This window comes from Saccostrea cucullata, unplaced genomic scaffold, assembly GCF_032062105.1.
Source record: "Saccostrea cucullata isolate Sc308-1 unplaced genomic scaffold, CSIRO_AGI_Scuc_v1 ctg25, whole genome shotgun sequence".
Lineage (NCBI taxonomy): Eukaryota > Metazoa > Mollusca > Bivalvia > Ostreida > Ostreidae > Saccostrea > Saccostrea cuccullata.
In genome coordinates this window covers 770,640-784,039 of record NW_026937967.1, presented here as the reverse complement: position 1 = coordinate 784,039, position 13,400 = coordinate 770,640, and the positions used below count along the sequence as shown (strand labels likewise).

General features: G+C 34.2%; 1 protein-coding gene and 1 pseudogene across 1 annotated transcript; one reads left to right on the top strand and one right to left on the bottom strand.

Moving 5' to 3' along the window:
• Window positions 1-349: 349 nt before the first annotated feature.
• On the bottom strand, window positions 350-2,187 carry LOC134249180 (uncharacterized). The gene is made up of 4 exons (XM_062731555.1): window positions 1,898-2,187; window positions 1,342-1,515; window positions 1,130-1,216; window positions 350-539 (listed from the first exon to the last, which is right to left on the bottom strand). The coding sequence occupies exons 1-4, from the start codon at window positions 2,185-2,187 to the stop codon at window positions 350-352; spliced, it is 741 nt and encodes a 246-aa protein (XP_062587539.1).
• Window positions 2,188-9,644: 7,457 nt separating this feature from the next.
• On the top strand, window positions 9,645-10,920 carry LOC134249196 (uncharacterized; annotated as a pseudogene).
• Window positions 10,921-13,400: the final 2,480 nt, after the last annotated feature.

Here is a 13,400-nt window from a genome sequence, read left to right as displayed (position 1 = left end):
TATTTTTTTCAAAGAACTTAATAAATAATAACTGTAAACAATTCTCCAAATTCTTGCTTTGTTTAATTGAACAAAACATTAGCAAGACGGATATTGAGTGATTTATCCAAAAAATGGTGTTTATTATTTTTAGCGAGAAGTAATTTTAACAGATATATAATATCAAGAAAGATAACTATTACAACCAATACAGAATAAATTGTTAGCAATATCCAATTTTAGCAATCAGAATCCTTGATATTAATAATGCCAAAATTGAATCCATGTTAAAAATTCTGCTTATATGGTATACAAGTACATGGAAGTATTTTGTATATGTTTTTATATTTGTACATTCAAAAATTTTATGTTACCTGTTCAAAGAATCCTTTGCAGATTTGGGGGGACGGCCACGCCCTCTGCCAGGTACTCTTATAACTTCTGGCTTTTTGTCCATTTTGGGGGGACGTCCTCTACCTCTTTTTGGATTAACGCTCATCTCCCCCTCTTCTTTCTCTTCCTCTGGTGATTCTTGTTTATTAATTGTTGGCAATAACATGCTATAAAATATAATTTTATTCAAAGGAGAATGATGATAAAGGACACATTTCTTAGTCTTTGGATAGACAATTATGTCACTTCTCAAAAATATCTGTACACACACTCAGTGGGATAATATTAGTTATCCAGGTTCAATCAACGGAGTACGGGGATTTACCCCGGGTTTCATTTCATACACCCTGAGGCCGAAGGGTGTATGAAATACAACCCGGGGAAATCCCTGTACACCCTTGATTGGACTGGATAACAAATTTATTTCCTATGTACCCATAAAAAATTCTTTTTAACATCAGAGTCTAATGAACTGTGTCTCAGTCTATCGATAAGATAAATACATACTACAGTGCATCATGATGTCATGCTATTTGGCTTTTATCATAGAGAAAGTATGCATTGTGATGTCACGTTTTATTTACCCCCCCCCCACACACACACACAAAAGTTGGGTGCACAGAAATTTACACCAGACTCTGTAACCAATCAAAGCTTGTGTTACAAGCTACATAGGAAATAAGTTGACTTATAACGATGTTCACTGAACCAAGAATTTACACACATTCTCTCTATATGTACATAAACTGTATCAGACCTGCTTGGTGAGTGACTGTTAGAAGGACTTCTGCTACTTGGAATGACTTCATCCTCTGAATCATTTGCTGCTGATGTCATGTTTAGACTGCCAATTTAATTTAATTAAAGCATACAGACTTCCCATTTTTATTTACAGGTACATATATCAGAATCTTAGTTGATTAGACAAATTAAGATCATTTACTTTACATAAATCTCATTATTACACACCTATTTGATGTTGTAGATTTTGGTGGGCGCCCATGCCCTCTGCCTGGTACTTTGATTTTTTCTGGCTCCCTGTTCCTTTTTGGAGGACGTCCTCTACCTTTCTTTAGTTTTAAGTCCCTCTCCATTTCTTCTGTTGATTCTTCTTTTTCTTCCTCTAACAACTTCAGGCCCATACTGCAATTTTTACATTTTTTACAGATACACATGTATCTTATATACATTTATCTTGTATACATGTATGCACTTTTGAGTTTTCCCTCTGGTTTTATTTAGATATTTTATTTACATTTTATGGCGTCATCATCCATCACCATTAAAAACAAATTTACTACCTTGTTTTTTTTTTTATCACAGAAAAGTGACATGACATGTATGAAGAGCATTATATATTAAGGTTCAAACTTCTTTAAGTACAAAGTCTTATTCATGCACTTCTACATTACTCCTATTTGACTCTAATGCAACAAAAACTTGAGGGGGGGGGGGGGGGCTTTCAATTAACATTTCAACATTTAATAGCTATGTTCATGCTCTTAAAACTTTAATTTTACTTCACCTTCTTTCTGTGTTACATTTTGGAGGACGTCCACGACCTCTGCCATTCTGTTGAACCCCTTCATCAGATTTCTCTTCTTTGTATACATCATCTGATTCGGTTGTTATATTAGCTAACTTCTCTGGACTGTCAATTTTAGGAGGACGTCCAGGCCCTCTGCCAGGTACTTTGATTTTCTCAGGCTTGTCCATCTTGCGGGGGCGTCCACGTCCTCTTTTTGGATTAACATCCTCTGTGTTTTCCTCAACAACTGCCTGCACTTTTCTTTCATCTTGTGATAATAAGTCCATGCTGCAATGAAAAAAATATAAAGTTTTAACTGTCATTTGACACCTTTTCAGTTACACCAATGTCTTTTGAAATGATAATTTCATACATGCAGATTCATAATCTTCCTGTTATAAAGGAGAGAAGAATAATGCAAAAGACCAGACAGATAATCTGTAACCGGGACCCCCTGAATCCCCAGTCAGGTGCTTAAAATGATTACCACATGGGCCCAGGAGGTGCCCATGCCTGAACAACGGAACTGTAAAGCACTAAATTTTATCTTAAAATTTAAATGCCTGCAGAGGTGGCAGTATCATCATTGACTGATGGTGGCCACAGACTGGTTGACATAGAAGTATCTGACCACTGGCATTCGAACCTGCCTGACCACATGCAGAATGCTGCATCCGGCAATACATCCCTTTCTCACTTCTTACAGGGTCTTCAATCCCAAAGGCAACAAAAGGCTCTTCCATGGGCAGTCTTCAATATGTCACGTCAGGAGCTTGACAAAGCACCAAATGTAACAAGCGAGGAGAAAATGATGGCTAAACCAGGAATTGATCCCAGGACTTCTGAATCTGACACTATTCTCTTGGTCTACCTACTGAACAGCCGATATCCAAGGTGCAAACCGTTACCCTATCATAAACAGAATTTATCTTCAAAATGTACATTTAGTGATTTAGTGGAAAATGAATGATCAAGACATAGGCCTATAATAAGTCATCATACATGACATGTACACTGGTACAGATGTAGACACACACAGCACCACCGTCATTTCACCCGTACGAAATCTAATGACTGAATAACTCAGGGTTAAGTAAAATGGCCTTACTTAAATTGACATCTAATGACTGAATTACTCAGGGTTAAGTAAAATGGCCTTACTTAAATTGTTTAATCCTTGTTAAAACGTGTCTATTTAGGTGTACATTTGGTCATTACCTCTGCATAGTCCAATATTAACCTGACCAGTGTTAGCCTAGCTGGGCTCGCATGGCTTTTGTTTTCAAATACGGGCATTTATCATTCTAAAAGAGAAAAATAGACGTTATGGACGATACCAATCCGGTAACCTTGTGCAGCGTGCAGAATCTGAGACCACGGAAATATTTTTTTTTACCCATAGTATAATAATATTATTTAAAGCTATATTTGTTTTATTAATAGATTATGGGTTAAAAATTTAAGTCCTTATTTCCTAAACAAGTGCTTGGTATACAGACACGTAGTCGAACACTTGCGGATTTAGATGGGGGGTGGGGGGGGGGGGGGGCTAGCCACAGGTGCTCGTGGACAAGATTAATTATCCCTAACCCATATCAAAAAAAAAAAATTCTGATTTTTTTCTTCATTTCTAATCTCTGACAATTCAATCTATATGTTTCTATTTTAAAATCACATAAATATATCAATCATATGCAATTTCTATTCACAGTCGTTTCACGTATATGTATATATTTTTTAATATTGAAAGGTTAAGGGGGGGGGGGTAGGGATAATCCTGTCCACGAGCACCTGTGGGCCTAGCTAAAGGGAACACCTCCCTCTTTTGTGTCCAAATAAACAAAAAAAAATCAGTTTTTTTTGTGTAACTGGGGGGCCTATCCCGACCTCAAACGGGTCCCCTTTTCAGGTTCCTGCATGGATCCCCCATTGTAAATGCATGGTTTATTAATTGGTGATGCATCGGAAATTAACATGATTAAGGGGAGCAACTTCAGTTTTTAAATCCAAAAATATTCCTCACTGTTAAATCTTTACGTGGAAGAGGGCACTGCAGTGATGGTATATCTATTCTCTTATACAAATACAAATACAAATACTTTATTGGCACAAACACAATTACAATAATTGGCAAAGGCCCACTGAACAACATTAAATAATGTTTACATATTTTTTCAAGAATTGTCAAGTAATTGACTTCTAAGATCAAAACAGTCTCTGATAAATTTAACAGTAACTTTCAAGACTTTTTGTATATTATTGTTTATACATAATTGTAGCATATATTTCTCCTTGCTAAGATTAATATTTTTCTTTGTTATGTTATAAATATTACTAAAGAATGCGTTTCTTAGCTTAGAGTAAGAATTACAGTGAAAAAGAAAATGTATTTCATCCTCAATCACACCAGTATTACAAACATTACAATATCTTTCATTTCTTGATGTGGAAATATATCTACCACTTTCTATTGCAAGTTTATGTGCGCTTAGTCTAATTTTACTAAGAGAGGATCTCTCAGATCTTTTTTTGAGTAAATCAACATAAGGACTTCTTTTTCCTGAGTATACTTTCTTGAAAAGATCAAGTTTTTCTGAACCAAAGATTTTTGATGTTTGCTCTTGAGTGCACTGATCTATGATTCTTTGTTTAATGTTTGGTAAAAGGTGTTGGATGGAACCTGTATATTTTGTAATGTTAGAGAATCCAAGATTATCAAGAATAGAAAATAATTTCTTAGTCCAAGAATTACAGTTAATTGTGGATTGGTAAAGTTTAAAGGCCAAAGAATCAGAAGTTTTCAGGTGATTCCAATATTTGATACTTGAGAGGGAAATTTTGGACCAAAGTGGTAGTCTTTTAAGTTCTGCTAAACAACCAGCATTGGATGTTTTGCAGTGCACTCCAAGGATGTTTGACTTCCGCTTCCGGCGAAGCAGCATCTTCAGAAAATTTTGCTGAGAGTAAAAATTAAATCATCAGGTATCTACGTTTGAAAACACAACATTTTTTATGTTGATCATGTTTTAAGTATAGTTTGATATCGGATGCTGGATAATTACGCTGCAAATTGAACATTGAACAGTCATGGCAACATCACGCATCCACAAACTTCCGTCAAAATTTGACGAATGTCTTACAGGAGACGACATCGATAATGTCGTGAATTCCGACGACAATACTGATGCAAAGATACATTTGCAATGTGACGGTAAGATAAATAACATTACCTTCAAAGTTGAAGTTGAAAATATCGATATTTGGAAACAAAGTATCATTCTGTTCTTTGGTGAAACGAGGGCGAACTTGATAAACAACAATCGTGTGGTCAAAGTCAAGTATGACGACAAAAACTTCGTGAAATTCAGCTTTTATAATACAGGGAGTGTCAATATACAAGGAGCGACATGCTCAAGTTTCCATGATGCATATTTCTCAAAGTTGGATATGTTTGTAAAAGAACAGATTAACAAAGCCCTGAGCCACGACACAGCCAATACACAAGACATTTCTAAGACGGCGAGTGACACATACATTGACAGTGAACATGAACTAGCTACATTGAACAATTCAGAAACTGAATTAAAAGCAGCATTTGAAAGTGAAACAATCGGTACAGACTTCTCGCAATCCACTCCAATCAAAAAATCAGGTCAGGCTCTTAAATAACACCTAAAGAAAAAGTACAGCAGCATAGTAAAACTATAGAAATGAAATTCAACGAAGTCCACAACATGCTATCAGTAATTGATAACACTCTCAAATCATTTGCTGAAAAACTTTCTCAACTGAACTTGGTCAAAGGCCAAATCTCGCGAATACCAGAATTGTCCCAGTCACTTTTTTGTGGACCATCTGAACACGCATAAGAAAAAGCTTCATGAACAATTAGACTCTATTGACTCCAAAGTCAAACACTGCAACTCTGCTATTGATTCATTACATGTGAAGACCAATGTCCTGGATAATCAATTGAAAGAAATTATAGGGTTACAAGAAGGGCAAACAGTATCAATTGAAACTCTTCAGTCACAGATCACAAACCTGCAAGACCGCATTGAACAGCTTGAAGTGTCAAAAACATCTTGGCTTGCCTCTGACTATAATGCAAACCATCTCAGTGAACATTCTGTTCCCAGGGTAAACACAAGCCCAACACGACATGAACAAGAACCAAAACCAATGCAGCCAACCAACTATGATAAACCTACAGATCATTCGACTGTAAATCCTTCCCCTGAGGGTAAAACACTGTCCAACACATCAGACAAAAAATTGCCTATAACTGGTGAGGCCATGAACAGCACTACAGACTGTGACATCCTCATCCTAAGTGATTCTATACTTAGAAAAATTCAACCCAAACGATTTACACCCGAAGGAAAGACTGTAATACGATTCATAAGAGGAGGAGCAAAATTGTGTTCAGATTTCGTCAAGAAGCACAGTCACAAATTCAACCCCAAATCAGTGTTGATTCACATAGGAACGAGGGATCTCGCTAACGGCAATGTGAAAAAAGAAGATTTTAAGCACCTTTTAGAATTGTGCACATCATCATGGAGGAATTCGAAAATATTTCTGCTTCCAATACTATACAGAAAAGATATTGAAAACAGTATGGTGGATGGGGCAAACTATGAAATTCATACTGCCACTTGTCTCTATCCCAGCGTGAAAATGGTGGACCCATTTGAACCCACAGATGATATGTTCCATGACAACATCCATTTAAACTTCAAAAAAGGCCTACCGGCCATTGTGAAGCACCTGAAAGTTGCTCTAAACATCACACGGGAGAGGGGGAATAACCAACACAAGCCCGCCCCAAATTCGGGAGAAAGAACCGCAAAATATAACAAATTCAACAGACGAATGAACACGTTCGCACATGCGAGTGGCCCCACATCTCCCAGCCAACCAAACATTATGCCATGGTTTTACCCACCAATGAATCCCTGGAACCCACCTTGGTCAATCCCTCAATTCCATCGTTGACATATCATATGTCCTCTGCGCCTGTAAAATTATCTTTAATACTTACATTATTAGGGAAACTGTTTATTTTATATCAGAATACTGTTATATTATTAACTTTCATTGATCATGTTGTCTAAGATATCATACTGCTTCAGAAATGATGTTTCATTTAATACTTTTATATTTGTAATTTTTAGTACGCTTTTAGATATGGTTTTCAACTTTGACATCTAACTGATCTATGTGCACTAGACTTTGCTTCAATCTACAGTTACTAATGTAGTTAATACTACCATTTATCCATTTTATTGTTTAGTGTAATTCTTAGACCACATAATTGTATACTTTACTGATGTATTACTTAATAAGTATAATGTGGTTACTATTATACGAATATTTCTTAAATTCGTAATCTTAGAAGACATGCTTATATGTCGATAAAATCATCTTTATATATATATATATATATATATATATATATATATATATGTACTATAATTTCAAAATGAGTAATCCAGTATCCTTTATCTCTAATATTACACCATGAAAAAATATTCCAAACATGTTGCAAATAATTCAAATTTTTTGAAGTTGGGTATGTGGAACATAGAGGGCCTTTCAAGTGAAAAAATCCAAGACCCTCTATTTCAAGAGCAGTTGTCACAATTTCACATAGCTAGCCTAGTTGAAACCTGGTTAGGTGAAACAAATCAAGGCAGTGCATTTCCCAATCACATTTTAATTCACTCAAGCTCTAGAAAAAAACATAAAAAGGCAAGACGATATTCCGGTGGAATACATATTTATGCAAAACCTACAATTATAAGTGGTATTATACCAATTAACAATAGTCATCCAGATATTTTATGGATCAAACTTGATCAAAGTTTCTTTAGATTACAAAGAGATATTTATCTTGCAGTAGTTTATATATCTCCCCAATATTCTAATGGCAATGTGAATGACATTGAACAAATATATTCAGTTTTACTAAGTGACATAGTAAAATATAGTAGAAATGGTGACATAATAGTTCAAGGTGACTTCAATGCCTACACCAATACCCAACCTGATTTTGTTATATTTGATTCTGAACGTATTAATTCAGATGATGTTCTTTATCAACCAGATAAACTTTTGTCAAGAAATAATCTTGACCACAAGCACATTAACAATAGTGGCAAAAATCTTCTGAACCTTTGTAAAGAATCAGGTTTACGAATCTTAAACGGTAGAACAGCAGGTGATCTAACAGGTCGACCCACCTGTATAACCTATAATGGTTGCAGTCTAGTTGATTATTGTCTTGTATCAAAAGACTTTCTAAATTCAATTGGTTATTTTGAAGTACTAGATTTTACTTCCCTATCAAACCATTGTCCAATTAGTTGTGCAATATTCGACAGCTTCTGTTCAGAACCAAACTCAAATAACTCGAATAATTTAAAACCAGTTCCTGGAAAGTTTTTGTGGAATAATGATGCAATAGAATCCTACACTAAAAATATTCACAGCAATCTATTCCAAATTAAATTTTCAGAATTTTTGAGGGATGAATTTTCTGATAGTGATTCCATTTCAAAAGCCTTCAGCTCAATACTTGTTGAATGTGCAAAAATATCGACTAAACTTATTAAGAGAGGACCTAGGCATAAAACTCGTAAAAATAAGAAAAAACCGTGGTTCTCACAGTCATGTTCTGATCTGAGAATTACAGTAAAAAATTATGAAAAACTTGTAAACAAGAACCCTTTTAATGGAGAATATAGGAAAATGTTCTATACATGCAAGGCAAAATACAGAAGATTATGTAAATTTGAGGAGCAAAATTACAGAAACACAATATGTAATGACATTAACAACAATATTAATAAAAATCCAAAGTCATTCTGGAAATTACTCAATAAATTAGATAAAATCAATACTGGACAAATTTCATCTCATGATGTTCACCCTGAGGAATTTTATCAGTTTTTTAAAAAACTTAACAAAGCTGACAACAATCGCAATAATTTTCATAAAAGTATAATAGATAAATTTCATGTCTTGAAAGAAAAACTACATCATAACCATTTCCTTGAACCAGAAATTACTGTCGCTGAAATAAGGAATGCTCTTAAATCCCTGAAAAATGGAAAGAGTTCTTCTATAGATATGATATCAAATGAAATGTTAAAAAATGGGGGATCTGTAATGCTGAAACCTCTTGAAAAATTATTTAACTTTATACTTAATTCTGGTATATTCCCAAAAAGTTGGAATGAGAGCTACTTAGTTTTACTGTATAAGTCGGGTAATAGGCTTGATCCTAATAACTACCGAGGTATATCAATTACTTCAAATCTAGGAAAACTTTTCAACAGAATAATACATACTAGGCTACTTGAATTTGTAAACTCTGCATCACTGATAAGTGAAAACCAAATTGGTTTCAAGGAAAATTGTAGAACATCAGACCATTTATTCTCAATAAAAACAATAATTGATCACTACAAAAACAAAAAGGTTTATGCTGCTTTTATTGATCTTAGAAAAGCATTTGACACTGTATGGAGATTAGGTTTATTTTATAAACTTCTTGAATGTAATATTTCCCAAAAAATGTTCAATATTTTATTTTCAATGTAAAGTAATACAATGAGTAGAATCAAATTTTCTCATGGATTAAGTGATGTATTCAATTCTGAGTGTGGTGTCAAACAAGGGGATGTCTTAAGCCCCACACTTTTTAATGTTTTTATTGATGGTATTGTCCATGACTTAAAAATGGAAATTGTGATCCTGTACAAGTAAACAATATTCATGTAAATTGTCTGTTATATGCTGATGATATTGTAATCTTCTCAGAAAGCAAAAGCGGTTTACAAACCAGTCTTGATATTCTCAGTAACTATTGCTCAAATTGGAAACTTCAAGTTAATGTAGATAAATCTAAAGTTATGATATTTAACTCAAATGGCAAGCCTCAAGGAAATGAATTTAGTTTTAATGGTAATGCAATACAAATTGTACCAAGATACTGCTATTTAGGTATTATGATGAAATGTAATAGGAAGTTTAATTTAGCAACAGCTGTGCTTATTGAAAAGGCCAGAAAAGCATGTTTTAAAATGAAAAGAATTATTGGATTTGATAACCCATGTAAACTTTTAGAAAAACTCTTTGATGCTATTGTACTTCCAGTTCTTCTCTATTGTAGTGAAATATGGGGAGTGGATCTCTCATCCAAAGATATTTCAAATGTTGAAAATTTTCACTTAAAATTCATTAAAGACATCCTTGGAGTGCACTGCAAAACATCCAATGCTGGTTGTTTAGCAGAACTTAAAAGACTACCACTTTGGTCCAAAATTTCCCTCTCAAGTATCAAATATTGGAATCACCTGAAAACTTCTGATTCTTTGGCCTTTAAACTTTACCAATCCACAATTAACTGTAATTCTTGGACTAAGAAATTATTTTCTATTCTGATAATCTTGGATTCTCTAACATTACAAAATATACAGGTTCCATCCAACACCTTTTACCAAACATTAAACAAAGAATCATTGATCAGTGCACTCAAGAGCAAACATCAAAAATCTTTGGTTCAGAAAAACTTGATCTTTTCAAGAAAGTATACTCAGGAAAAAGAAGTCCTTATGTTGATTTACTCAAAAAAAGATCTGAGAGATCCTCTCTTAGTAAAATTAGACTAAGCGCACATAAACTTGCGATAGAAAGTGGTAGATATATTTCCACGTCAAGAAATGAAAGATATTGTAATGTTTGTAATACTGGTGTGATTGAGGATACATTTTCTTTTTCACTGTAATTCTTACTCTAAGCTAAGAAACGCATTCTTTAGTAATATTTATAACATAACAAAGAAAAATATTAATCTTAGCAATGAGAAATATATGCTACAATTATATATAAACAGTAATATACAAAAAGTCTTGAAAGTTACTGTTAAATTTATCAGAGACTGTTTTGATCTTAGAAGTCAATTACTTGACAATTCTTGAAAAAATATGTAAACATTATTTAATGTTGTTCAGTGGGCCTTTGCCAATAATTGTAATTGTGTTTGTGCCAATAAAGTATTTGTATTTGTATTTGTATTGTTACCATGTTTACATTGCATATTCCAAGTTAGATATATTGCTATCAATTAAGCTCCTAAAATACAATCAATTACCTTAAATTACTCATTCCCTATCCCCGTCTCTCTCTTTCTCTCTCTCTCACTAAATTTTTCTCTTACTACATTCTCTCCTTCTTCTCCCCAATTTCTGCACTAGATTCCATCTGGCTCTCTTACTATTCTCATCACTTCTGTCTCACACTGCACATTCTCTCTATCTCCTAGCTGTCTCACCACCAATTTAAATAACTCCTCTCTCCATTTTCTCTCTCCTCACTCTCTCGTACTCCCCACTTTGTCTCATGGATCACTCTCCATTCTTTCTTAATAAATGTTCCTCTCTCTATCTTCTTATACTCATCACTCTTTCTTTTTCTCACTTACTTTCCCATCTCCTTCTAACTCCCATGTATCCCTCCCCCACTCCTTCTCACCCCCTCCACTCTCTCTCTCTCACTCTATCCGTTATTAGGAGGGAGGAGATGCGTAGGATTTGTTTGATTTTGACTATACTGTTAGATTTTATTAACAAAAAAAGCTCTATTGAGAGAGGAGAAAGTAATGAACTCCGGTGTAGCCGTTTTGGAGTTTATTCGCAAAATTATATTAATATATACAAATTAATAGATACACCATTGGATACAAAGTTATTCAACTTACTAAATTCTTTTTATAGCCTTTTCAAACAAAAGATATGTACATTAACATTAAAAATTCAATCTTTTACACATGTGAATAAGTATATATGATTTTTTCAGACAATCATAGCAGGTTTAGAATCTTCCAGATTTTGTATTTGCAATACAAAAAATGCTAACATCATATTCATGATATTTGTGAAATTAATTAATTAATAATTAACATTTTACACTGTACATTTAAGAGTATATATATATTGTTAACCAGTGTTTATTTTCTCAACTCATATAAAAGGTTATTTTCAGTTTGTCCATGCACATATACATCATAGTCTCAACCGAAGTCACACGGTTCCAAGTCTTCAGTACATTTGGCTGTGGTTTGCGACGATGCATTTGGAAGAAGCTATACATGTCTCCTCCTTGGAATTGCTTCGATGTATATGTATCTTCCCAGATTAACGAAAATTCTATTTACAAAATCGCCTTAATTGCATGGGAATTTTTTTTAAAAAAAGTCTCAGCTATATATAATTGTCATCTTAAGTTGTATGAATTCCTCAGTCCGCATACATTGCCCTCCCATACACCAGAAATGTACAATACACGTGTATCATTATATTAAAAGCAAATCTTCCTCAAGAATATTTGTGGTAAATTAAAAGATTTAGAGGTATTTGTAAAAAAAAAACAACCTTTCTTTGCTTCCATGATTGAGCTAGAGTTTTTTGGATCTTGAGAACGTCTTATTATTAGAAAGAGAGATATGTCCAGACTGATGATATCCAACAAGGCTCTGACTTCGAAGGTTTCAGTAGCAGGTTTCCGAAGAAGCCGGCGCTTCTACAGTATATATACATAATATGTACATATTCTTTGTGATATCGTTTTGAGTGATATCGGAAAGCGTGTATAATATCATCAAGTCTCTGTTTGACTTTTACTGTCCTCTCTCTCGAATTTTAATTCTGCATCACCCTTTGAAAGCAGCGGATGCGTGCTTGTGTTTAGTCCACCATCTTCTTGCGTACAACTTTTCGGAGGATTGTCCATAGAGGATGCATCACTTTCGGCATCTTCGTCGGGAATTATTGGCCCCATTCTATTTTTATCTCGTTTGTTTGACTTTTTACGTCTCCTGACGAGCTTTATGAAAAGTACAACGAGCATTAAACACAGTAAGAGTACCAGAATTGTCACAAATATAGGTATCCACTCACTATCGGTTGATTCTTCTGTAAAGTTCATCTCTAATCCTTCCACAGAGACATTCTTGGTATTGTTTTCGAAAAGGGTGGTCAAAAGGATTGACGTAGAATGTGATGTTGTTGAAGCTTGCGAAGCTGTTTTTCTACCGATGACTATAGCCATGGTTATGTAGAGACGTACTTTGAATTCCTAAAACATTAACATGATGTTTTAAAGACAAACCTTTTACTAACTGTTTTTGAATTTCTATAGATTTTTTAGCATCACAACAAAGTTTGTTTATTTAAATCAGACTGGAGATAAACAGATTCTTTTATGGGGGTGAAATAAATATATTCCTCTAGTAGACTGTAAACTTGTACCTTATACAGTGACGACGCATCGCAGCATCGTTTTTGAAAAATGTGCTGCTGGAGACTTTTTTTCCTTGCCTACCTGAAAAAGTTGAGGAGCAAAAAAAAAAAAAAAAAGAGAGGGGACATTGACCAAACTCGAAAATCCTATTTCGGTGGGGGGGGGGGGCATAATTAATTAATTAATTAATTTA

Bases quoted from the DNA above. Each gene is read 5' to 3' on its own strand.
- LOC134249180 (XM_062731555.1), bottom strand. From the start codon at position 2,187: ATGGACTTATTATCACAAGATGAAAGAAAAGTGCAGGCAGTTGTTGAG. The intron at 1,516-1,897 runs GTGAAGTAAAAT...TAAAAATTGCAG, and splicing joins AAATGTAACACAGAAAGAAG to TATGGGCCTGAAGTTGTTAG. The intron at 540-1,129 runs GTCTGATACAGT...TATATTTTATAG, and splicing joins AACAGTCACTCACCAAGCAG to CATGTTATTGCCAACAATTA.